General features: G+C 42.6%; 1 protein-coding gene across 1 annotated transcript in view; it reads left to right on the top strand.

The window, feature by feature from the left end:
• LOC115328656 (protein piccolo-like) overlaps positions 1-12,577 on the top strand; it is a gene marked incomplete at its 3' end in the record, with an annotated part of 30,408 nt that extends 17,831 nt beyond the window's left edge. The window contains exons 7-9 of the mRNA XM_040210395.1: positions 1,665-1,739; positions 9,400-9,455; positions 12,366-12,577. Of these exons, the coding sequence (XP_040066329.1) occupies positions 1,665-1,739; positions 9,400-9,455; positions 12,366-12,577 (343 nt within the window). The remainder of the gene's footprint in view (positions 1-1,664; positions 1,740-9,399; positions 9,456-12,365) is intronic.
• Between the last annotated feature and the right edge of the window lie 15,235 nt (positions 12,578-27,812).

Here is a 27,812-nt window from a genome sequence, read left to right as displayed (position 1 = left end):
AGTATACGCGCTTCTGTCTCATTTTTTTTCTTCTCATAATTTGCTAGCTCTTTTGGAAGCCCTGGAAAACGAACAGTCTTAGAGGTTTCCTGATATAATCACTGAACTGGATGTTTCTGAGGACGCTCTACAACTTTGTCATTGAAACTTTAGTTTATTAATTATATTAATTCTTATTTTACTAGGTAAAACACAAAAAATAGCCTCACTTATATTCGTTTCGTTTCGTCTTCCTAAAATACACCAAGATATTTTTAAACCTTGTCTCAATTTGCGTGGAATAATACCCTGTATGTAGAGAGAGAGAGAGAGCAATATTAGTAAAGTTAAAACAATGTCAGCGACGACATGACACGGCCCTCTAAAGTCTTATCAACAAGAACTTATCGGTCGTCATTTGCCTATTTAAAAAAATTGTTGTGAGAAACTAGAATTATTCATTTTTGTGTTATGAACTCAAAACTGACTTTTAAGATGTCAGCAGAAACATTAAAATTCATAACCAATTGAGAAGCTTAATTATATCGAAGAAAGAGTAAGTGAACAGGCAAGCTGGTTGATGTTATACATATTTGAATAAAGCGGAAACTACGGCCGATAAGGGTAACAATGTGGAGCGGGTCGCAAGGAAGTGCTTGGAGAGAATCGGAGAAATGGTGCGGAAAAAAGGAAGAAACCAGACAAGGTCCTGAGCATTCCATTTTCCCCTAATTTTTCACACAAACTGCTGGTGATAGCCGGAAGATTCCGGGTGAGGGTGATTATCTCTTTCGACTCTAAATTAAACAGGTTTACATTGTTAGTGGGTGGAGCACAGGATTGTCAAAAACGGCATAGGGAAGCCACCGTTGATTGCCAGGTTACAGTAGTGTATATCCCAATGACCTGTGAGTTTTCGTGGGACAGATCTCCGAATTCTGAGATCCCTAAACTGTGCAGGAATGCAATAATTGTTTGCCTGATTAGAAAAGAACTGTGGTGTTAAGCAAAGAAAAAGATTATGCAAAAAGGGTCCTCAAGGATACAATCAGAATTGTGTCTGTAGGGAATTGTGTCAGCCAACCGTCAATACCACTAGATGGAGTGACCCAAATGCTTTTGTTGTTGTAATAGTTATTTTTTAGCTTTTGGTAATGGGTTGCTGTTTGTCATATCAGGCGGCAGTGTGGGACCTGGGAACGAATAGATGAGGGAGCGCTTTGGCAAGGTTGTTTTGTTTTGAGGTGTTGCTGCACCATTGTTTTGTGCGAGAGAAGGTCTTTACCGCGATTGAAGGTCACAAAGACGTGTGCCAATTCCAGGAGACGGACGTGTGACAAATGATATATAAGCGGTTGTGTCAATAAAGTTTAGTTGCTGCGTTTCAGACGTTTTGTGCTTGTCCCCTTTTTCGTCCGTCTTCTCCGGTTTTTCAAATACGTGTATATTATACTTATTTTGTTTTATAAGAAATACCACTTGCATCTAAAATGCATTGATCTTCGGGCCTAACTTTTAGTATGAACAAACTCCGTCTTTTCTTCGCCATTAACTAATAATGTGAAATAAAAATAAAGTAAGCCAGATAACGCCACTACGTCCTGTCAGCAGTTGACAGGATATACGTGGTTGTGGCTTAAAGACCTCTGCGAACAGTTTATGCTTAACCGCTGTTCATTTTTCAGTGTAAACCCGGTTAAAGTACCCTATGTGCACCAAAAACCGGACAATTTGACACAATCGATGGAGGACTACTTAAGGTGCGTACATAATGCTGAAATCATTGCATATTTACTAAAACAAACATTCTCTTGAAGGGCATATCATCCCTTGAATGTTTATTCTAATTAATCGCTGTTTTTTTACTTAATTAATTGATTGACCGGTTCCATTGACCACCGAGCACAATAAGTAAACTGTGTCAAAACAACAAATGTTTATTTTTACTATATCTTAATATGCCATCCATGGTAGAATATGCATTCTCATTTAAGAACTGACTCCCTAAAAAACTGGGCAACCATTTCAATTACAAAATATTTTTAGAATCATTATAAGTCTGGAAATACCTCTGGATTACTATCATAAGGAATCATAAAGTGTTTTGACCCGGTATACAACAATGTGGTCTCCTTAAATGCGTAAAAATGCATTAAGTAGTAAAGCAATCATTGTAATTTACTTCAGAAATGTTTAACATAAACGTCATCCGATTTACCGGCTAAACATTAGCCGGTAAATCGGTAATCGGTAAATTTACCGATAAAACATTATTTAATTAATGGTAATGGTTAATCGATCACCGTATTTTCCGGACTATAGTCCCCATCTGGTGTGTAGTCCGCAGCGGCAAACTTGAGGTCAAAAATGAAAGTTTTTGCTTAGATAACCCGCACCCAGTTCATAATTCGCACCCAGCGCGTCCGCACTTACCAACTTAGTGCTTAATCCGAACGTAAAACTTGTCATACACATTACACTATGACAAATGTCTACTTAATCGGCTCACAAAAAGAGAAGCTTTTATCGTATATAAATCACCATTAATATACTCTGTCATCCATAAAATTGTTCACGTCTTGTCACAGTGAATGATCTAGAAGAAGAAAAAAACTCTAGAGTCCGCACCCGTAGACGGTCTGAACCGGGCAAAATTTCAACTTTTAAATTTGTGTAGTCCACGAACTTTAGTCCTGGGAATACGGTAATTGTCCCGGCATAGTTATCTCGCTTGTGCGGGGAATCAAATATGTATATAATAGCAATGTTCCATAATGAAAAATGTTAAGGTGATTTCCCACTACTGTGTAATTAAGCGTAAGCACCGGTAAAGAATTGTTGAGTTCTATACTAACTTACCGGCAACTAGGGTTGAAAAGTAACACCGATGAGATAGGTAAACTAGCTTTTTATGAAACATCACTGAGAAGGTTAATAACATCGCCCCTGGCGTCTAAGATTGGCAAGGTTAAACCATACAGATTATAGTTCGAACGCTCTCGTGGAGTCACCAACCGTTCTCTCCGTCTCGCATCTCTTGCATTTAAGAACTAAAGCCTGGCATGCTTACGTAAATAAACTGCATTCAGGTCAAAACAACGAATCAGAAATGGAGGGCTTGAAGCTCTTGAAGCGTGAATTCCTTCGTCAAACAATATCATTACTCACCAATTATGCGCTTTTTATAAACTTTTTATACATTGAAAAAATAAGTACAAAAACGAATCAAAGAGATATAAGATATAGGGAAGTGAAGCCCTCAGCAATACCAAATGTAAACTAACGCGAGCCCACTTTCGATGTTCCGCGAAATTCGGAAACTCAACGTATTGCGCTGCTATGTATTTACTACGGAGGTAAGGCTAGGTGGTGGAAGCCTCACGTAAAAATGTTGAAAAATAAACTTATCTCTTTCCTAAAAAAAAAAAAAAAAAAAAAGAACTATTTCGAGCAATCAACGGTGGCATTCGCAGACGATGTCATCAACGTGCTCAATTAGCTCGTCGGTCCGCCCGACAGGTCTTTTTTTATTCATTTATGCAGATACCTACAGTGCCATGGGGCAATACAGTAGGGCGAAAGTTGACAATGAAAAATATAAGTAGTTATACAAAAGCTAACAAAATAATAATAACATATCATGAATATTTCAGTCCCACAACAAAGCTCAGGCTCCTTAAAATACGGTTTACGAAACACTACGACGTTAGTGGGAAATAAAACATATTGTTAGGAAAAATGTTAACCACCGAGGCTGGAAAAACGTTTTACAGCGGAATACCTTAACCTTATACGTGTGATCCTTTCGTTGTGGTATATAATGTGGAGGTTGAAGGTAGTTTTCGCTGTCAATTCCAGTCCTATAATGAAATATATTTTTAAACAATTTGAGTAGAAGGCTCATCGTCCTGGCGCATGACTCCCTCCATCCCAGTCTGTTTCGCACGTGACATACTACGTCGCCTCTCATAGTTGTTTAAAACAAAACGGGCAGCGCTCTTTGTACATTTTATAGATTAATTTTTGAATAGAAGTGCAAGGGTTCGATATGGTGCAAGTATATTTTAAAATTCGAGAGAACATGCGAGAAATAAAGTTTTTCCTTCAGGGAAGGTCGCAGAAACTTAAGATTACGAGAGAGGAAGTCAGGCATTCTTGAGGCTTTAAAATCAATATAATCAACGGGCTTATTTCAACTTAAGATTGGTGTTAAGAATACCTCAAGATATTTTTATTCGTAGGCGATAATGACGGGCTCGTCATTTTACATAAGCACCGAGGTATGGGACAAGACGTTTAGTGAAAGTAATCTGACCAGTTTTTTTTTTTTTTAAGATTAATACTCATTGCCCACATTTTGGACCGATCTGTAATAGCACTTGCATCTGCCTGTAGAACGACGATGTCATCACTCTCTTGTATTTTTCGATAAACTACACAATCGTCCTCAAAGAGGCGCACTGAAGATGACACAACATTGACGATATCGTTCTAATACAACATAAATAACAGCGGCCCAAGAACAGGTGCTTGCGGAACTCCCGGTGTCCCGACAGCGTGTTCGGACTGGCAACTTTTTAGCACAGCGTATTGTTTACGGAGAAACAAAATATTCGAGTATCCAATATACCACCTTTGTATCAATTTGGTAACCGCAAAGTTTTGCTATTAACAAATAGTGGGATTGTTAATAGCAACATGCATTCAACACTATCACGGCCATCAGCTGCATCGGCCGGTTCATGTACAAAGTCTGTTAACTGTGTCACACACGAGTAACTTTGGCAAAAGCCAGGCTGGCACGGATGCAGTATTCCCGAAATATTTGCGTGATGGATCGTACCAGTGTATAAAATGTGCTCAATTACCTTACAAATGATACTAGTCAGTGAAATCTGACGGTAAATTGTGACCACATTCCTTGGACCTCATATGTGTATTGGAACCATCCGACCAAGCTTCCAATTTAGCGGTAATGATGCAGCACTTAAAGATTTCTCAGGGAGGACATAAAAATACATACGCAATATACCATAGCATGACAATAGAGAGAAAAATGTTATCGGGGCCTGTTGTTTTGCCTACATCCAGTTCACTTAAAAGCTTCCTTATTACTTCTACCTCGAGCGTAATCGACGGCACCTCATTAGTCACAAAGGCTGCATCAAAATTAACATCCCGATGTGCAAAGGGGCTAAACACGGAATAAAAAGTTAATTCAAAATCTGGGCCCTATCAGTACCACTTTGCACAACACTTTCATCCTGTTTAAGTGGCGGAACAGAAATATCACTTTTGCCAGTATTTCGCACATATCTCCAAAATTCCTTCGGGTTATTTTCACCCTCTTGTCAAATGTTTCAAAATATAGTTGTTTGGCTGTTTGAATACTAGTTTTCACGTATACACTTAGTTCGCATAGCTTGGCAAGATCGGCTGCAAGTTGAGTGCTACGGTACTTTAGAAGCACTTTTCGCTTATTTTTAACCGGGCTACGGAGCTGACAAGGTATACAAGGTTTGTAACGAGCACGCTTGGGAGCAAGCGTAGAAGGGAAAAAGCTATTATTTCGATTATTTTATTCATAAAAACACGTCACAGCTTCTCGATATTCAGTTTTTCAGCCAACGTTTCCAAGGCTGATATGTACGAGTAGAGCGCACATCGTATACCGTTGTAGTCTGCTTTGTTGCATAAAAACACCTTCTGTGATTTTGACCGACAAGCATTTTTTTATTTGCTAGGTTAACATCTGCCACGACTGCTTTATGGTCGTTGATGCCAGGAATGACGTGCCTATTTGAGATAATGTCTGCGTGTTGGATAAAAGCACGACCATTTGAAGGGCCTTTAGACCCTGGGCTTCAAAGGATGTGCGAACCAGCACGTGCAGAGTGGCACCCACAGTGTTAGGGTCGTGAGCTAATTTTTCGACCGCTCAAAGGCCTTTGATAGAAATGCCATCTGAAATTCCCGCAAAGCGGAGTTCTCCTAGCTTATGAACATGCAAGGAACAGAATTTTAGCGTCTGAAACACTTACGCCGCCGCTTCGCCAACCCCTCACACGGTTGCCTCGTGTCGTTTAGACGCACGGAGAGGTTCATCGGCGGAATTGCCTCCGTGGATGGCTTTTGATACTTTCAACCTAATTATAAACGTAAAAGTAACAAACACGCTTAGAAAACGTAAGGAAGCACGTCGGGAACAGCCGTACCCAGCGCCTTGTACACCGGGTAAACGAGGTCCCGCTCTAGAAGGGATTGCGGCACACAACTGCCGACCTTGACGGTGCCTTTCCCATTCTTAGCTTGATTGTCCATGCTTTCTTAAACCTCGACGTCTTTGGGTGGTGAACGCTGACACCGGCTTCTTTCCGGGATTCGCATTGCGGCACTGAACAGTAGGTCAGCATGATCGCAAACCAGGACACGGGGCAGGGAAGGGAGCCGGATGCGATACCGCCAAGCGGAATCCTTTCCCTGACGTCACGGTACACATGACCGAATAAGGGAGCGGCAACCGCAGAGTGGGCGGACATGAGTCATATGAGTGGGCGGTCTCGATGGACCCATATCGCTGGCGGCGCGCAGCAAAACATTGCCTGTAACACTTTTCTAACTTACCTAGCAATAAAACGCCGGCATCACGGATTGTATAAAAAACAATTAAGTTGATAAGCACTCGAGCAACTTAAACCATGCTTCAACTCGTCGCGGCAAAACGAACACGCCTAACCTTTCCGCCTGCTCTCTTTCTCAGCTTTTCTCTCGTTCTCTTTTTCGTTCTTTCGCTCAGTACCACCGATGTCAGCGCTTAGGATTTGCCGCGTTCTTCTCCCGTCTTTATCCCCCTGTTTTTTATTATGCTGGTGCGGGTCCCTCTAATGTACGATACTGAAAATGCGATAATTAACTCATGAACATAAAAATAAACTTGATAGGAAAACACGCATTTAAATTTCTCGTGGCTCCCCATTTTTGGTACGGAGATGATCGATCGGGGCGCCGCATACTCTCGTGTCTCACTCTGCACCATCTGTCGGCAGAACATACAACTAGGGGAGCACGGTCATGACGTCGTCTGCGAATGCTGCCGTAGATTGCCCGGCACGGGTTTTTCTTTTTTATTCTTTAAATTAGGAATTCTTCGGCACATATTTTCACTGCAAACTTCCGTCACTTAGCCGGACGTCTTTAGTAAATCGCAGCGTGATACTTTGAGCAACCTACTTAAAGGGCAATCGAATGTGGGTTTGAAGAGTTAGTGTGCGCGCTGAAGGTCCTTAGTTCATCGATATATACACGCAAAAATTGAGGGGGAGGAGAAGTTGAGAGCGTGAGGCGACGTCGGAACACCGAGCACTGGTTGGAATGATTAGTGGGAAGAATAGTGGAGTGATTAGTGTGCAGATTAGGGAATTATTAGTGGGCAAAGGTGGAATGATTAGTGTGCAGATTAGGGAATTATTAGTGGGCAAAGCCTTTGTCTTTACTCACTGCTCAGACGCGTTCGAACGCAAACGCCAAACGTCGGGCACCAAGATTCGGCATTCGAACGCGTTCGAAGATTCAGTGGTGACAAAGGCAACAAGCGTTTTGTCTACCTACTAGTTACTCCAACCAGAGCTCGGTGTTCTGATGTCCCCGCACGATCTTGTTTCCTTCTCTCCCTCAATTTCTACCCGTATAGGCATGAAGTGACTTTCTCTTGGGGTAGACTCAGCTTCACGATTAGTTAGAGCGTAATCAAATCTAGAATAGATAAAAATGCAGTCAAGCATGTTGATTAAGTCTTGATTATGGTTTAGCCATAATAAAGATGGCGATTGCTGGGATGTTGTGCTTTAGTTGCTAAATGATTAGCTGAATGCACTTGTAGCGTAGGCTGCGTTCTGACTTAACGTGATACAAATTGAAAGTAAAACGCTGGGTCATACGACTGATGACAACGTATTATAAATAGCTGTATTTTACTTGTCATCAGTCAAACGACTGATGACAACGCATTATAAATAGCTGTATTTTACTTGCGAGGCAGATGTCATTACACAGCACGATTTCGGGGGCAAAAGAGGCTCTCCCATTTACCAAAATTAAGACTCTACATTTGCACCTCCACAATTGCACCTCTCAACGTAATAATTGCAATGCCTTTAATATAAATTAAAAAAAAATAAACAATTTTACTTCAGAAATATTCGCACCAAAATATTGTTCTTCCGATATCATAAGTATAATTCTGTCAGGTGTTTTTTTTTTTTATAATATGTTTAAATGGGATGTATGTCAACTTTTATTATAAAACTGTCAATACAAACCTATTTCACAATTTGTTTTAGAGCGCAGCTCTAAAACGAACAGTCGGCGTAACGGCGCGGCGCATTATGGGACGTTTACCATAATGACGTCACATGGGACGTCACGTTTGACGTCACGAAGGTCACTCGTGCAGGTCACGACGAAGGCTACGGCCTTCATGAGGCCTCCACGAGTAACGACACGAGGGACGCTAGGGTCACAAGTGACGTCACAAGGGTCACGAGTGACGTGACGATAGATGAGGAGGGGAGGAGGAGGGCAGGAGAATGAGAGGAGGAGGAAGGAGGAAAGTGGAGAAGGTATGAGGCAAGAGAAGGGGGAGATAGAGGAGGAGGGGAGGGAACGAAGGAGGAGGAGGGGCATATCCTAACCCTCCTTTACGTACGCTCCCATCTTTTTCTCAAGAGCTGCGTTCTGATTCGGCATTAAGGGGAGCTGTAAAGGTCTTTCATTTTTAGTGGAATCATAAGTAATATGCGTCACCTGAAATGTACTAATTCATGAAGTATTATTAACAGTACGAAGGGATTCGCTAGCCGATTACGGAGGGTACCACGGGGCCGCTGCCAGACAACGTCTTAGAGGGAGGTTTTTCTCTTTAATTATTGCTTCCTGTGGTTGCATGCTGTACTTTGGCTCTTTTCTGATGGGACAGGTGTGCCTGTAGCGTTATCATTTTGAAACAGTCACCATTGACAAAATCAATGGTACAACACTAGCATCGTCATTCATTGATTTGCCGGCCGGAAAGTGGATGCCACAAAAATATTAGAGGCACGAAACTACTCCCTGCAGTCCCTTAGCAATGCTTCCGAGGACGGCAAAAATCTACAGCCAGTGTTTTATTTGGTTGCTGCTAGTTAGGCTTCTGATAGTTAAGCGTATAATTGCCAGGCCGTAAAGAAACGTAAAGTTATAACTTTGTACGAATTTCACGGTGTGTTTCTTTTTTTTTTTTCTGTTTTCGAGTTTTGTACGTATGCATAGCTAGGGCGTTTAAAGGCGCCTGGTACTGCGCTGCAGTGTGACTTATGGTGCGCGTTGTCTATTTCGCTGATCGTTGAAATTGTGTATAATATAAATATTTCGTTTTTCACACAGCCAGTGCAACGGATCTTTCGAACAGGAGATGCCTCCTGACGTCCCACCTAAACCTAGTGAGTTTACCCTTCTTGTTCTACAAAGTACAAGAAACATTCGTAAATATATACAGGCATGCATATAAAATAGGCCAACAAAATAGTTACGCTTGTTGTATGACTGAATGCGCATTTTAGATTAAATAGGGTCCTGCCATGAAGTTTCAAAGGAAGTGCGAAGCTGAATGTTATTTTTGTATTTGAATGTGCAAGTCTGCAAAGCAAAGCACACTGATTTCACTCTTGAGTTCCGTCGATAGTTGCTTTCGATCTGAATGAGCATCGTACCCGCGTGCGGTCGTCTATCACTACTGTGTGAGGCACGTTAAAGACCCCAAACAAGCAGTGGTACTTCACTGATTAATTTTGCATCCACAGCGTCCAACAGTATCGCCATAGCTCAAAGTTAGAGCGACCTTTCGCTGTCCAAACACTAATGTCAAATTTGATTTGTTTGTTTTTTGTATACTTTTGAAAAGTTGTGTTTTTTTTAACCCACATACGTTAAAAATAGCTACTTTTATATAGAGTAGGAATGATTCGCATAATTATCATTTTATTTGCATTTTAGACATGCATCTGAAAAACTCCGACATACCGCAACTTTTTTTTTGTCATTTGCTGCACGGTTTCAACGCCGCTTAGCGCCCCCGTAGATCGACGTGTTTTTGGCTTTTTCTCGATTAAAATATGATGCACTAATGTTTTGCACATTCTCCCCTTGTTCCCGGAGTAGCTTGAACACCCATTAAGTTAGAAAACGTTACAGAGGCACAGGCTCAAATATCGATACAGGGTCTCTATATTGTGTGCATATTTTTTTTATATAAATTGAAATATTTTGTATGTTAGAGAGTATGTTGTTACTCCATCCTTTAAGAAAAAAGTATATGAATCAATTGATTTGTCAAAAAAATTTTCCGAAAATTCGGAGACGCACTCAAAGATACAATTCGTCATTCTCAGTAGTCTTCGGCACAAACTATGCGACCAAAACAGATATGGGAGGTCACATAAAAGACGCGCAGATGTTAAGACCACAGGAGGCTCAGCATAGCAAGACCACAATCCTGACGGTATAAACCGGGACATCGATAAAAGAAGGGAGGCGAGGAAGGAGTAAAACTTTCGCTATCATTCAGTTCAACGTAAGAACACGAAGTTCTCCCAATTAAGAAAATCAAAATCCTTTTTTACCAATATTTATACAACGCGGAAGAAATGTTTCCAAGCGAAGCATTCCAAAATAGTAATATAAAAAAATGTTTCGTACACATGTTCATATGTACAAAATGCATCCCAGAAACCGCTCAAATTTGCTCTCAATGGGAGGTAACATTTTCATTGTACGTTTATTAAAGTTAAGTTTATCGCAAAAACACTCTAATTCGGTTTCTTTTTTTTTTCTTTTACTCGTTTAGTACTGATTCCGCAACTACGCACGCTTTCGCGAAAACGTGGCATGCGACTTCGTTGAGACAAATTGGCGCGACAGCTATAAGGAACCTCTGGAACGGTACCGACAAGCCCAAAGCTGAACTTCGAACAAGACGTAACGTGGTGAAGGTTAGGCTGTAAAATCGAACAAGATAGAATAGAATAGAATATCTTTATTTGTAAGGAAGCATCCCAACTCTCAGTACCGAATCTGAAATTACTTTCAAATCTGGCCTATGCTCGTTACACGATAGAATGCACCTGAGTGAAGAAGCGCTTGCGTAAGCGATCTTCTACTGAGAACATCATACTTGTGGTACTAATCAAGCGCATTAGTAAGGAAAGTAACCAGGAATATTCTTATATATCTATAAATGTTAACTTTCAAAAATACGTCTAAAGAATACTTTATACCATGTCGTCTCTCCTGCTTTAAATCGTTTCGCTACGAACGCGGTTCATGATATAAAATCAAGAACAGAAGATAAAAAGTAGGGTCATGTTAACTGTGAACGTAAAGCATAGGCACGAAGGATTTTTGTTCTTATCTCCATGACTACGTACGAATTGGGCATCAGTATCTTTAACTTCAACTGATTAGATAAGGTATTTCGCCCAGAGACAGATTATTCTCTGCACTTCCATATTATCAAGCATGAAATAGCGTGATTAGAGATAGCACGAACACGAGACAAAGATATTGATTTAAATAAAAAATTGCAATGTTTCCATGACTTGCATGAACAGACTTTTGGATAAAAAAACAAAATATTTCGTGATCAAAAAGACCGTTTCCAAATTTTAAAATTATGCGTTGTACACTCGAAGAAATCTGAGGCATCTAAATTCCTGCGAAACGCTTAGGAGAGCCTGTAATCTATTGAAAAGGCGCCGCGAATCATGAGGTTGAAAATATATCTAGACCGCTAGAAAGAAACAGTTCACGCTGTGAACTTGAGCATGGTGAAACGACACACTCAGCGTCACTGCGCAAACTGGTCTCGTAGCTCTAAACATATTTCCGATCTTGTGATTCGCCGCGAGCTTCAATCACAGATCGCAGCGATTGGCCGGCCCACGTGTTCTGCGGGAAGCAAGCGCTCCAGAGTTCCTAGAGAGGAACGCGGGAGGTGTCAAATCCTAAGCACCTACTTACTCCTCCGTAGTCATTAAGAATGCGGGATTAACCGACAGGAACACCGAAGGACGATTCACAAAGCAACAGCCGTGAACGTATAATATCCCACACCCTACGAAACTGCGCTGTTATTGATCATAGTTTATTTTGAATTACTAACTAACTTAATAGTAAGCACAACTAACACTCTTCCTTCTTGAACACACCCATTTGTTCTAGTAAAATTTCAGTTTGCGCTTTTCACATCCGACAATATTGTAAGGTGTCTTTTACGCCGCTGTTTCATCAATGTCAAAAAGGTCACTTCTTCACAACACGCTCATCGCGTGTTTTTTTATATTTAACTATTTCAGCACCCGAAGCGCCAGGAACTCCGGGAACGCCGCTGCCCCCTGGACCTCCACCACCACCGTCCCCACCGGGACCTCCGCAACCACCACCCGAGGTGACCACGACGGCCGAACCAGAACTACCGAAACCAAATCCACCACAGCCACCAGTGCCACCAGTAACACCAAAGGAGCCATCCAGTACAGAAGGGTCAAATTCCACAACTTCCCTGTCACCAGAAACACCAAAGGAGCCATCCAGTACAGAAGGGTCAAATTCCACAACTACCCTGTCACCAGAAACACCAAAGGAGCCATCCAGTACAGAAGGGTCAAATTCCACAACTACCCTGTCACCAGAAACACCAAAGGAGCCATCCAGTACAGAAGGGTCAAATTCCACAACTACCCTGTCACCAGAAACACCAAAGGAGCCATCCAGTACAGAAGGGTCAAATTCCACAACTACCCTGTCACCAGAAACACCAGAGGAGCCATCCAGTACAGAAGGGTCAAATTCCACAACTACCCTGTCACCAGAAACACCAGAGGAGCCATCCAGTACAGAAGGGCCAACTTCCACAACTACCCTGTCACCAGTAACACCAAAGGGGCCATCCAGTACAGAAGGGTCAAATTCCACAACTACCCGGTCACCAGAAACACCAAAGGAGCCATCCAGTACAGAAGGGTCAAATTCCACAACTACCCTGTCACCAGAAACACCAAAGGAGCCATCCAGTACAGAAGGGTCAAATTCCACAACTACCCTGTCACCAGTAACACCAAAGGAGCCATCCAGTACAGAAGGGTCAAATTCCACAACTACCCTGTCACCAGAAACACCAAAGGAGCCATCCAGTACAGAAGGGTCAAATTCCACAACTACCCTGTCACCAGAAACACCAAAGGAGCCATCCAGTACAGAAGGGTCAAATTCCACAACTACCCTGTCACCAGAAACACCAGAGGAGCCATCCAGTACAGAAGGGTCAAATTCCACAACTACCCTGTCACCAGAAACACCAGAGGAGCCATCCAGTACAGAAGGGCCAACTTCCACAACTACCCTGTCACCAGTAACACCAAAGGAGCCATCCAGTACAGAAGGGTCAAATTCCACAACTACCCTGTCACCAGAAACACCAAAGGAGCCATCCAGTACAGAAGGGTCAAATTCCACAACTACCCTGTCACCAGAAACACCAAAGGAGCCATCCAGTACGGAAGGGTCAAATTCCACAACTACCCTGTCACCAGAAACACGAAAGGAGCCATCCAGTACAGAAGGGTCAAATTCCACAACTACCCTGTCACCAGAAACACCAAAGGAGCCATCCAGTACAGAAGGGTCAAATTCCACAACTACCCTGTCACCAGAAACACCAGAGGAGCCATCCAGTACAGAAGGGCCAACTTCCACAACTACCCTGTCACCAGTAACACCAAAGGAGCCATCCAGTACAGAAGGGTCAAATTCCACAACTACCCTGTCACCAGAAACACCAAAGGAGCCATCCAGTACAGAAGGGTCAAATTCCACAACTACCCTGTCACCAGAAACACCAAAGGAGCCATCCAGTACAGAAGGGTCAAATTCCACAACTACCCTGTCACCAGTAACACCAAAGGAGCCATCCAGTACAGAAGGGTCAAATTCCACAATTACCCTGTCACCAGAAACACCAAAGGAGCCATCCAGTACAGAAGGGTCAAATTCCACAACTACCCTGTCACCAGAAACACCAAAGGAGCCATCCAGTACAGAAGGGTCAAATTCCACAACTACCCTGTCACCAGAAACACCAGAGGAGCCATCCAGTACAGAAGGGCCAACTTCCACAACTACCCTGTCACCAGTAACACCAAAGGAGCCGTCCAGTACAAAAGGGTCAAATTCCACAACTACCCTGTCACCAGAAACACCAAAGGAGCCATCCAGTACAGAAGGGTCAAATTCCACAACTACCCTGTCACCAGAAACACCAAAGGAGCCATCCAGCACAGAAGGGTCAAATTCCACAACTACCCTGTCACCACTAACACCAAAGGAGCCATCCAGTACAGACGGGTCAAATTCCACAACTACCCTGTCACCAGAAACACCAAAGGAGCCGTCCAGTACAGAAGGGTCAAATTCCACAACTACCCTGTCACCAGTAACACCAAAGGAGCCATCCAGTACAGAAGGGTCAAATTCCACAACTACCCTGTCACCAGAAACACCAAAGGAGCCATCCAGTACAGAAGGGTCGAATTCCACAACTACCCTGTCACCAGAAACACCAAAGGAGCCATCCAGTACAGAAGGGTCAAATTCCACAACTACCCTGTCGCCAGAAACACCAAAGGAGCCATCCAGTACAGAAGGGTCAAATTCCACAACTACCCTGTCACCAGAAACACCAAAGGAGCCATCCAGTACAGAAGGGTCAAATTCCACAACTACCCTGTCACCAGAAACACCAGAGGAGCCATCCAGTACAGAAGGGTCAAATTCCACAACTACCCTGTCACCAGAAACACCAGAGGAGCCATCCAGTACAGAAGGGCCAACTTCCACAACTACCCTGTCACCAGAAACACCAGAGGAGCCATCCAGTACAGAAGGGCCAACTTCCACAACTACCCTGTCACCAGTAACACCAAAGGGGCCATCCAGTACAGAAGGGTCAAATTCCACAACTACCCTGTCACCAGAAACACCAAAGGAGCCATCCAGTACAGAAGGGTCAAATTCCACAGCTACCCTGTCACCAGAAACACCAAAGGAGCCATCCAGTACAGAAGGGTCAAATTCCACAACTACCCTGTCACCAGAAACACCAAAGGAGCCATCCAGTACAGAAGGGTCAAATTCCACAACTACCCTGTCACCAGAAGCACCAGAGGAGCCATCCAGTACAGAAGGGCCAACTTCCACAACTACCCTGTCACCAGTAACACCAAAGGAGCCATCCAGTACAGAAGGGTCAAATTCCACAACTACCCTGTCACCAGAAACACCAAAGGAGCCATCCAGTACAGAAGGGTCAAATTCCACAACTACCCTGTCACCAGAAACACCAAAGGAGCCATCCAGTACAGAAGGGTCAAATTCCACAACTACCCTGTCACCACTAACACCAAAGGAGCCATCCAGTACAGAAGGGTCAAATTCCACAACTACCCTGTCACCAGAAACACCAAAGGAGCCGTCCAGTACAGAAGGGTCAAATACCACAACTACCCTGTCACCAGAAACACCAAAGGAGCCATCCAGTACAGAAGGGTCAAATTCCACAACTACCCTGTCACCAGAAACACCAAAGGAGCCATCCAGTACAGAAGGGTCAAATTCCACAACTACCCTGTCGCCAGAAACACCAAAGGAGCCATCCAGTACAGAAGGGTCAAATTCCACAACTACCCTGTCACCAGAAACACCAAAGGAGCCATCCAGTACAGAAGGGTCAAATTCCACAACTACCCTGTCACCAGAAACACCAGAGGAGCCATCCAGTACAGAAGGGTCAAATTCCACAACTACCCTGTCACCAGAAACACCAGAGGAGCCATCCAGTACAGAAGGGCCAACTTCCACAACTACCCTGTCACCAGAAACACCAGAGGAGCCATCCAGTACAGAAGGGCCAACTTCCACAACTACCCTGTCACCAGTAACACCAAAGGGGCCATCCAGTACAGAAGGGTCAAATTCCACAACTACCCGGTCACCAGAAACACCAGAGGAGCCATCCAGTACAGAAGGGTCAAATTCCACAACTACCCTGTCACCAGAAACACCAAAGGAGCCATCCAGTACAGAAGGGTCAAATTCCACAACTACCCTGTCACCAGTAACACCAAAGGAGCCATCCAGTACAGAAGGGTCAAATTCCACAACTACCCTGTCACCAGAAACATCAGAGGAGCCATCCAGTACAGAAGGGCCAACTTCCACAACTACCCTGTCACCAGAAACACCAGAGGAGCCATCCAGTACAGAAGGGCCAACTTCCACAACTACCCTGTCACCAGTAACACCAAAGGGGCCATCCAGTACAGAAGGGTCAAATTCCACAACTACCCTGTCACCAGAAACACCAAAGGAGCCATCCAGTACAGAAGGGTCAAATTCCACAGCTACCCTGTTACCAGAAACACCAAAGGAGCCATCCAGTACAGAAGGGTCAAATTCCACAACTACCCTGTCACCAGAAACACCAAAGGAGCCATCCAGTACAGAAGGGTCAAATTCCACAACTACCCTGTCACCAGAAACACCAGAGGTGCCATCCAGTACAGAAGGGCCAACTTCCACAACTACCCTGTCACCAGTAACACCAAAGGAGCCATCCAGTACAGAAGGGTCAAATTCCACAACTACCCTGTCACCAGAAACACCAAAGGAGCCATCCAGTACAGAAGGGTCAAATTCCACAACTACCCTGTCACCAGAAACACCAAAGGAGCCATCCAGTACAGAAGGGTCAAATTCCACAACTACCCTGTCACCACTAACACCAAAGGAGCCATCCAGTACAGAAGGGTCAAATTCCACAACTACCCTGTCACCAGTAACACCAAAGGAGCCATCCAGTACAGAAGGGTCAAATTCCACAACTGCCCTGTCACCAGAAACACCAAAGGAGCCATCCAGTACAGAAGGGTCAAATTCCACAACTACCCTGTCACCAGAAACACCAAAGGAGCCATCCAGTACAGAAGGGTCAAATTCCACAACTACCCTGTCGCCAGAAACACCAAAGGAGCCATCCAGTACAGAAGGGTCAAATTCCACAACTACCCTGTCACCAGAAACACCAAAGGAGCCATCCAGTACAGAAGGGTCAAATTCCACAACTACCCTGTCACCAGAAACACCAGAGGAGCCATCCAGTACAGAAGGGTCAAATTCCACAAGTACCCTGTCACCAGAAACACCAGAGGAGCCATCCAGTACAGAAGGGCCAACTTCCACAACTACCCTGTCACCAGAAACACCAGAGGAGCCATCCAGTACAGAAGGGCCAACTTCCACAACTACCCTGTCACCAGTAACACCAAAGGGGCCATCCAGTACAGAAGGGTCAAATTCCACAACTACCCGGTCACCAGAAACACCAGAGGAGCCATCCAGTACAGAAGGGTCAAATTCCACAACTACCCTGTCACCAGAAACACCAAAGGAGCCATCCAGTACAGAAGGGTCAAATTCCACAACTACCCTGTCACCAGTAACACCAAAGGAGCCATCCAGTACAGAAGGGTCAAATTCCACAACTACCCTGTCACCAGAAACACCAAAGGAGCCATCCAGTACAGAAGGGTCAAATTCCACAACTACCCTGTCACCAGAAACACCAAAGGAGCCATCCAGTACAGAAGGGTCAAATTCCACAACTACCCTGTCACCAGAAACACCAAAGGAGCCATCCAGTACAGAAGGGTCAAATTCCACAACTACCCTGTCACCAGAAACACCAAAGGAGCCATCCAGTACAGAAGGGTCAAATTCCACAACTACCCTGTCACCAGAAACACCAGAGGAGCCATCCAGTACAGAAGGGTCAAATTCCACAACTACCCTGTCACCAGAAACACCAGAGGAGCCATCCAGTACAGAAGGGCCAACTTCCACAACTACCCTGTCACCAGTAACACCAAAGGAGCCATCCAGTACAGAAGGGTCGAATTCCACAACTACCCTGTCACCAGAAGCACCAAAGGAGCCATCCAGTACAGAAGGGTCAAATTCCACAACTACCCTGTCACCAGAAACACCAAAGGAGCCATCCAGTACAGAAGGGTCAAATTCCACAACTACCCTGTCACCAGAAACACCAAAGGAGCCATCCAGTACAGAAGGGTCAAATTCCACAACTACCCTGTCACCAGAAACACCAAAGGAGCCATCCTGTACAGAAGGGTCAAATTCCACAACTACCCTGTCACCAGAAACACCAAAGGAGCCATCCAGTACAGAAGGGTCAAATTCCACAACTACCCTGTCACCACTAACACCAAAGGAGCCATCCAGTACAGAAGGGTCAAATTCCACAACTACCCTGTCACCAGGAACACCAAAGGAGCCGTCCAGTACAGAAGGGTCAAATTCCACAACTACCCTGTCACCAGTAACACCAAAGGAGCCATCCAGTACAGAAGGGTCAAATTCCACAACTACCCGTTGTCTGCGGAGCAAGCACTAATTGAGATAAAGGATAAAATTATTGGAAATATTGAGAAGAAATTGGTTACTCTTGGTTTATTTTTGGACTTAAGAAAAATGTTTGGTACCCTGTGACATTACATTCTATAAAAAAGCTTAAAATCTATGTTGTACGACGGGTCACGAAAAGACTAGTGACACATATCTTACAGATCGTTATCAATATGTATTGAGTAGTGATCATTCATCTAATGAAGTTAAATACGACATGGTGTTCCTCTAGGATCCTTACTAGAACCTTTATTATTCATAAGGTACTTAAGGTACTGAAATAGTTTTGTTCATTTTACATATATCTGTAAAAAACTGAGAAGAATTAGTTGCCTATTATATAATACAAAATATTTTTTCCTCTATCTGTTCAAAGAATGATTGCCCATTCGCTTGCATATAGCGTCCTTCGCTACTCCATCGCCGTTTTCGGCCATTCTTCTAACTATTGGAAAACAAAAATGGACTGCATCTTAAAAGCTATTTTGAAAAGTGTCTCTTATAAACTTAAAATACCTGACAACGCTAAACTTTTCGATTATTTGCAACTACCTAACTTCCAAACCCTCTATGTTTATTCAGTGGTATTGCGGCACTTTTGGAATTCTGATTTCAAAATCTTAGCCCACCCTCACGTGATCTTCGACATTCGCACCCTTTTCAAATACCTCTTTCTCCCACTCGTTATGGCGAAAGTACGCGTGCGTTCTATGTAGGGTGTCGAACCGAAATGTTTTTCGTTACGGTTTTTGTTCCGGTTCAGGGAAAACGGTTCAGCTCCGGTTCAACTCCGGAGTGAAAAAATAAAGGTTCAAACCGGTTCGAACCGGTTGGTACTCACATGCTACAAAAACAATTGACGGCAGCAAAAGATAAACTATGCATATTTTATAATCGTGTTATATATAAAAAGCCAAGTCTCACATTACTGTGTGGAAGGAACGAGCTAGTGCTGGAGTACTTTGGGACGTGGGTGAAAGCGCAGTCCAATGTCAGGCAGCTTACCGAAAAAGCAGGACGTCGTGAACCATATCCGGGGAACGACAGCACCTCTGAGACGATAAAATGAACTTCAGTGCATAAAAGGCTATCTCCACGCTCACCTGAGTCGCAGGCACTCCCAGGGCTACTTGCGCCAATAGGTAGAGTTCTGGATGGCGTTCCCTTCTCTCAACCCCTCTTTTCCTTGAGGAGCGCTTGCAGGACGTCTTCCGGATCATCTGGAGCCGCCGTTGTTTCAGAAGAAAGGGTAGAATCTTGCTCGCATTGCAGAGGTGTGATTTGCCTCCAAGTCTTTGTCAAATGCAACGTGGCCCAGTACTTTTGCTCAGGGGCGAGAAGAAGGCGGTAGCAAAGATTCATGTATACTGCTGTATAGAAGACATCCGTGTCAAGAAGTTCCCTGTTTTTCATTGACTGGACCAAGGCATTTGCTAACGGCGACGATATCTTGGAAGTGTCCATGGAACATCTCAGCCATGCTCAGAAGAAATCTCCTTTACAGTGAGCTGTTCCTTCTGCAATGTCTTCGTCGCCAGTTCTGACGGGCGAAGGGCGGTAGCGGGGATTCATGTACACTGCCGCACAGAAGACATCCTGTCTAGAAGTTGTAGCTCCCTGTTTTTCATTGACTGGACCAAGGCACTTGCTAACGGTGACGATATCTTGGAAGTGTCCATGGAACATCTCAGTCATGCTCCGTAGAAATCTCCGACAGTGAGTTGTTCCTTCTGCATTGTCTTCGTCGCCACTTTTGACGGGCGAAGCGATACTGCGAGCATTTCGACTTCCACCTTACGCTTTCAGTCAACCCGGAGCTTTCTTATTTTGAGAAAAACCCTCCAGCGAAGCCTCTTAGTTCAAGTGGCCTGGTGAGCATATGCTGCGTGGACATGCACCGCGTTGGACAATCAAGCACTGGTTTCTTCAACCCTAGCTTCAACCCGAACCAGCCGAATTGCCGAGCCGAGGACCTCGCAGAAGAGCGAGCAAGAAAGAACACTGGTACAGAGCTCCACGCTAAGGTGGATTGCAGCGAACGCTAGGAGCTCGCCTAGCATATCCAGTGCTAAGAGCCTATATTCCCGGCTGAGCAGCGACTCGCGGAACGACCTCTTTGTACGTTCAGAGCGCTGAATTTTGAGGATGGCTCGCAGGAATGGCCGCGGTTCATCTTAGGTTAAAGCTGAGCATAAGCAATGGGAGTCGTCGGGTCTTTGAACGCGCCTGATAGTCTGGACAGAAGAGCGGCAACTGGCGAGGCGCGTCGGCCGCCCGCCGTTAGTTAAAAAGCAAAACACGAGAACGCGCGTGGAGGGTGGAAAGGAAGCAATGCTCAGAAGAGCCGTGCTTCTTGATGTTTGCGTTTCTGAGGAGAAAACGTATTGGTCCTTGCTGTTTCTGCTACCAGAGATCGAAGGTGTTTTGCTGTTTTCTGTAGCTGTAACTGTTGATTGAATCCCCCCTTCCCGGTGTTGGACTTTAATTTCGGTCAGATTATTAAATCCGCTGAGTTATTTTAAAAGCAGATTAGATACGCCACAGTATGGCAACTAGTGCAGGTTCTAAAATATACATCGACCTTTGTATCACTTTTTTATCTGATAAGTCGTACAATGAAATCAAAGCGTTCAGAATAAATTGCGCACAACCCTACAAAATAAAAGACAAGAAACACCAAACAGGCTTATAATTGGCCCCGCACGAATTGGGTTTGTTTTAGTGATAAATTTTTTTTGATGAACCATTTCCGGTCCTCAAGAAAAGGTTGGAACGAATGTGGGCATTTGTTAAAGAATCACATAATACCAGAAATCCCGGAGAATTTATAGTTATACTGTGCTCATCACGTTTGAGCTCTCGAGACAAACATTATAAATTATGAAGACGGCCGTTACGTGAAAACCTGATAATGGAACGTTTCAGAGCTTTCCGCTACGCATTTTTTTTTTTTCACTTTTTGACTTCCCACATGAACGAAACACCGCGAAAATAATTTACCAGTTTTGCCCAGGAAAGAACAAATAATTTTTTCGGTCGGATTCAACCCCGGTTTGCGCGAGAATAATTTTTTTGGTTGCATATATATATATTTTTTTTAGGTTACTGTGTTTTTTGCCGCGCACTTTTCACGTGACTTGACTTCGCGCACGACCGAAAGTCGCGTGGAAAACATAGCGGTTCCGCTCCGGAACGAAAAAAATTGTTTCGTTCCGGTTCAACTCCGGTTCATGCGATAATAACGGTTTTTTTTGTTTTTTTTTTGTTTTGCGGTTTTTGGTTCACGGTTTGGGTTCGGTTCAACACCCTGGTTCGATGTACAATATATTTTTTTTTTCACTTGTCACCTCAACTTCTAAGACAAACATCCTTGGGAAAAGTTAAAAAGATGCTTAGACGTATTTCGTTTTAATAGGGAACTATTGGTTTCAGTCTCTATCCTGTTTATTTATATTGTAGACGCATTTTGCTTGGTAATGAATGCCACTCTTAAACGCCTGCCTTTCTGGAACATTAATATGGATTCTGCTGTTTGTAGGACATTTTAACAGAAGACTCCTTTCGTGAATTTTTTTTTCGCATATTTTTCAGTCTTCTGGTATTTCATTTTGTTTTGACGTTACTCTTGATTTCTGTTTTAGTGTGTGCATAATATTTTGTCTCTTAAAATCTTCACGTTATATCTAGGATAACTAAACTCATAGAATTGTGTTTACATTTCTCTTTTTTGTCTTTTTTATACCATTGTATTTTCTGTAGCTACAGAGTTACATATCGTTTTTTTATTGGAGGATGGCGTCGCACAATCCTCCTGTTGGCTTTGATGCGTCCGCAATACTTAACATTTTTTGCTGGTAGCAATAAACTATTATTTTTTATTATTAACGATACTAAGGCAATGTCAGGTTCCTCGGAACTAATAATGCACGACGCGGATATATTTATTATTGGCTCGTGCGACAAAAAATTGCTTAGAAAAGTCAATTGCTATCTGATGTTCTTGTACTTTGTTTGTTCAGTTGGCTGTGTGCTTGTGAAGCTCATTTTTGTTCATATTGTACCAATACCAGAAACTTAGGTACACAGTCACTCTTGATCAACAACGATATGCTTAAGACAGTCAAAGTTTATTCAGACTTTTAGAATGGATACATAGAAATAGACTCGACACAACATCAACAGAGCCCGAGTTCACATCCGATTATAAACCCAAAGCAAAAGACGCCGGCTATGAAAGCAGCTATTGCCGACAAAGCTAACTTTTCAATTAATCAAAACTCTAAATAGATCGAATTTAGACTTTGATTTGAGCAAAACGCTCTTTAGTTTTAAAAAATGCTTCTAAACTTTTCCGGTGGGTCGTGAAATTAAAGGGACCTTGAAATGAATTTGGAGATCGGATAAATTGTTTTAGATTGGTTTTTTATCAATCCCCTATTGTTTAGTGGGCCAAGAGAAAGAGGGTAGAAATTCAACACCTGCTTTTCGGTACGAAAGTTTAAAAATACAGCGAACTATTTCGTACCCCTTTTCCTTCGAAAGGCCACGGTAAAAACCTCGAAAAAAAAACTTCGAAAGGCCAGGTAAAAAGGCGAAACGCCTTTTTACTGCGATACATCCGAGTACCCGAGCACGTCAGCCGAACCCAGCTCACGCAATGGACACGAGAACTGCGTCACTCGGACGAATTGGCTTGTAAGCAATCAATTCGTCGACGAATTTCGATTCGCGTTCCTGGCCAATGAGTCCCGTGACGGTACTTATCACAAAGTGTGACAGACAAATTCCGCCGTGTGCTTAAAAAGCACGGTGGAAGCTCGGAGTTTGTTATCCCTTGTGCTTGGATAAAGAATAAAAAAATGCACACTACCAATTATTTTAACATTAAAGTCGTTGCACCATACCTTTAAGCAGGAATATATTTTAACTTCCTATTTTAAATACAACACTCACAATTTCCTAAATTAGGTTAAAAAAAGCACTCCAAAAAGTAATTCACACCAAAACCAATACCGGTGCAAACAATAAAGAATATCCAAGCCAGCCAAATATCCCCTAACTTTTCGACCAGGAAAGCGAATAATTCATCTTTATATAAAATAGCTACTCGATCTTTTCAGTTTTGGGGGTAGTCGTACCTTTGATATCAAAATTGGGTTAAATAATTGCGTCCTTATCATGTCTCAGTGTTGGAATAATTTAGTATATGATGGCGTTAATCGTCGAATCTAACTTCATACCCGGTCATAATTCAATGGGCACCTTGTTGATTGCAACCATATTAGAAACACGAGCTTCTGGTAAAAAAATATTTATAATTATTAGCAAACACGACACTGATTTTTATTTGTGTATAAAAATTTATTTAAACTGAATCGAAACTAAACACAATAAAAAAACTAGTAAAAATTTCAGTATAATATCTCACCGCTCAACGCAGGAAAGACGCAATTTGTCTTGCTAACATGATGACACGCCGATATGCTGACGAGGTATTTTGTACAAAACTGTTTTAAGTTCAAGATGTCGTTTATTAGCGATATTGTTAAGCATATCAAAAAACGATTCCGTGTGGAATGACCGCGACTGACACATGAAACTTGTTTTTTTTTTTTTAAAAAAGGTTAGTATTCTGGAAAGTTCTTATCGATCAGAATCACAATACACAAAGATGTTTTTGATGGGTCAGAAAAACTATCACCAACAAATTACTAAACTTTTTGTATGGAGATATTCACGTATTTTTCACGTCTTTTTCTTGGGCAAGTTCATTGTATAAGCCGTTCATATTCACACTAGCTCTTCTCCCAAGTATATTCAGCCAGGCAAGTATAAGCATGAGCAACAGCATAAAGAAGATATTTACTCCAATGAATATTATATTATATTATTAGAGTGCGGAAGATACTTGTTTTGGAACAAATGCACAAGATATGTATGAGCTTGATGGTAGTGTTTGTGAAATTAATCTATACTCAAATCAAGCGATTTAATTGTCATCCAGAACATTTCTGGTCGTTTTCCCCGCCGAAAAATACCAGCAACGGAAGTACTGCGAGATTGTTTCGAAAAGGCGAAGAATAGAAACAAATAATGCATGATTGTTTGTGACCTTATGCTGGGAATCAAAACCCCATTAACAAAAAAGCTGAGGGAGCGTAAACTGCCGAATAAAAGTTTTCACGTCAACTAAGAAAACCATGTTGAAGTTGTAAAATATGCTACAGAATAGTTATATAATTCATTTCTTTGATACATCGCCCACCCAGCATTACAGATACGGTTCGAAAAAACACGTATGAATAAGTCGCATGCGCATTGAGAAAAATAAAATAAAACATAAAATACACAGTAAAGGTTCATATAATGTTTAAATCATGTTCGTCTAGCAGCGTAATTGACGAGAAATACTACATCGGTCAGTGAAAAGCAAGTCGCCAAGCTGCATTTTTTAGGTAAAAATGATTACAGAAACTTACAAACGCAACGCGCATTTGTGGCCCTTAAGAGGCGAAAATACAAACTTTACAGTATTAAACCTTTACAATGGCGAATGCTTTACCTTTATATCTGACGCCCATTTGATCTTTTTCAAAACGCCAAACATTCTTCTTGATGCTATGGGTATGGCAAGTGGCAAAAAGGGGCGACTTAAAGGCGCGGAAATCCGCTCATTGCATGAAACAACGAGGCCAGTTTTTTACGCGTTCCTTCAAAAAAGAAACAAAAGCTCATTCCTCGTTTCTTCGCAATTTTGGTACGAGTTGCCGTTACAAGTTCAAGTGATTCGAAGGGAACGCGTGAACGTTAATTTTTATAAAGACTGGAATGTGTCGTTAGAGTAAGGTGGCATATCCGCATTTTAGAGAAATATCCCTAGTGAAAAACCCATTTGTATGAGAAATACATTGTGTCCAATAAACAGATATGAATCATGCAAGATATATGAGAACATATAAGAGCCATATAAGAACTATATAAGATATATAAGAACATGAAAGAATCGTATAAGAAACTTATAAGAAATTTCTCACAAGTTTCTTATATGATTCTTATATGTTCTTATATATCGTATATTGTTCTTATATAGGTTTTATATTGTTCTTATATATCTTGTATGATTCATCTGTGTTTATTGGATGCAAAACTTTCTCATAGAAACCAAATGTTTCAATAGGGACTGTGCTGGATAACCCGGAGATTTAAGAATGGGAGTAAAATTATCCACATCGAACTTTGGGGCGAGTGGTCACAATCATATTTAATCCAGTTATTAGTTCTTGAGTATCTGTAGGGCACTTATCCATTCTTTAAACAGTCCGCCATAAAAAAAAAGCCCAGATGCATACTAACTTTTTGTAAAATGCAGATAAATTGACAAAAAAAAGAACGCCGTTTTTTAGCTTTTTCTTCGAAAAGGCAACCGGATCCCGTCCGAGGTCCACCAATGCAAGATGGATCAGCGGCGTTCCTCCGTTCCTAATAATATGGACCCATTAAAGGAACGTAGGTCATTGGAACGCCGTCCCGTACAACATTGAACGTCACATTCCACATGACTAGAGTTTGAGGAAGTCATCGTTTTTCTGACAAAGGTTTGCTGTACTTTATCATTTTCAAAGGAGCACTGAACTTCTGAAAAGATTTTTCAGTGCCAAATCAAGACACGTTTTTTTTTTTTTTAACAAAAGTAGTTTTAAACAATTATCGCACTATAAACATTGCGGCCGTGTTTCAAAATTTACTCGATCTTACTCCAGGGTAAGAGTTTTGTACCTTGGCGTTGTGAAACCTACCCGCGTCCAGCGTTCTTCAATCTGTGTTGTCACGTGACACGACCCGCCGGAGTAATTTGGGTAAGATTTGGAACACAGCCTGTAAGACACATTTTATGTTAGGAGAGATTCCGAAACCACTACTTGGAGGTTGAACTACACTTAGCTCGGCGTCAATGTTTACCATATTATATATCTTGCGAAAATAATAGACACGTACTTTTAATAAAATTAAAAATGGATGATTTTTTATCTACACTATTGTTTTTTCACTATTCGCCTTTAAAAATGTTTACGCAGTATGAGTAACTAGCACAAGATCTAGAATATTGCAGCGTGCATGACCGAGAGGGAACGCGTCTCCGTACGTCTAGAAGATTCGAGCTTACTCTTACCCCGAGTGTAAAAAATAAGGAGAGCAACATCACTTCGCCGAGTAAGTCTTGTCCTAGCTCACTTCCGAAGGTTTCAGGTCGAATATTCGAGATTCCAAGGGTAGTAGACAAGAAACCCAACATGGCATTGCCGACTCCCTCTCCCGACGACCACTCTTTTGCTTGTCCCTATCGTGCAAGCCGCACGATAAAATATTAGTTTACAAGATCATTCATGCCTCTGCTATCGTTCACTGAATCCAAGCGTTAACAAGTGTGCCTCCGCGCGAAGTGCCTTACCGGGCACGGTAATGGCTGGAACTCTTTCTCTCGCGCGACAAATACGCGAGCTGTCGGACTTCAGAGAACTTCTTGCCCCGAGCATTCGTTCATTTTAGCTCGCTCGTTTTCGGACTTTTCAGGCATTGTGCGCCGACACCTGGCCTGTCTTAGCAAAGGATAATCTATTCCTACGTGTTCCAGTGCAGGCACACCTTCCGCTAGTTGAAGAAGAACCGTCAGATTTCTCTCGTTTTCTTCGGGGTCAAATGCAGTCGAGGCAGCACGGCAGAAGAATTCCCAACTTGGCCCGAGCTCGGCAATCCTATACGCCTAACTTGGGCCTAAAACGGATTTGCTACAAAGCATTAGCGCCAAAGTGCTTTTTTTTTTTTGGCGTTTCGATGGCTGTTTTCTCGTGCGAAACATGAGGAAAATGCCAGACTTGAGCTAAAGAGACTGCAGTGAAGCATTAATCTGGAACTTGCTTGACAATTCAGGTCCAAAGTTGCCACATGGAAACCGAACAATCAGAAGTCAACTTATGCACTTGATTGGCAATTTATGACTAAGATACCAAGGTTCTGGCCAATAAGGTCATGCTTATCTTTAAATTTGTCGACCCGGAAGGGTGGATGAATTTCACAAGAGTGTAGATCAAAAACTGATTTGAAATACAAGATGTAGCATTTTAACACGGCTATTACATTTATCAACGCCATGTTTGCAAGGAGTGTTCCTAAACGACATATCAAAACTATTTCTGATGATAAGAACCGGTAGGGTATTTCTGATCACCGAGGTTTTTATTTGAACGTGACTTGTAAGAGCCCAACTG

This window comes from Ixodes scapularis, unplaced genomic scaffold (genome assembly GCF_016920785.2).
Source record: "Ixodes scapularis isolate PalLabHiFi unplaced genomic scaffold, ASM1692078v2 PGA_scaffold11__112_contigs__length_91849675, whole genome shotgun sequence".
Classification (NCBI taxonomy): domain Eukaryota; kingdom Metazoa; phylum Arthropoda; class Arachnida; order Ixodida; family Ixodidae; genus Ixodes; species Ixodes scapularis.
This window is presented reverse-complemented; position numbering and strand designations above follow the sequence as displayed.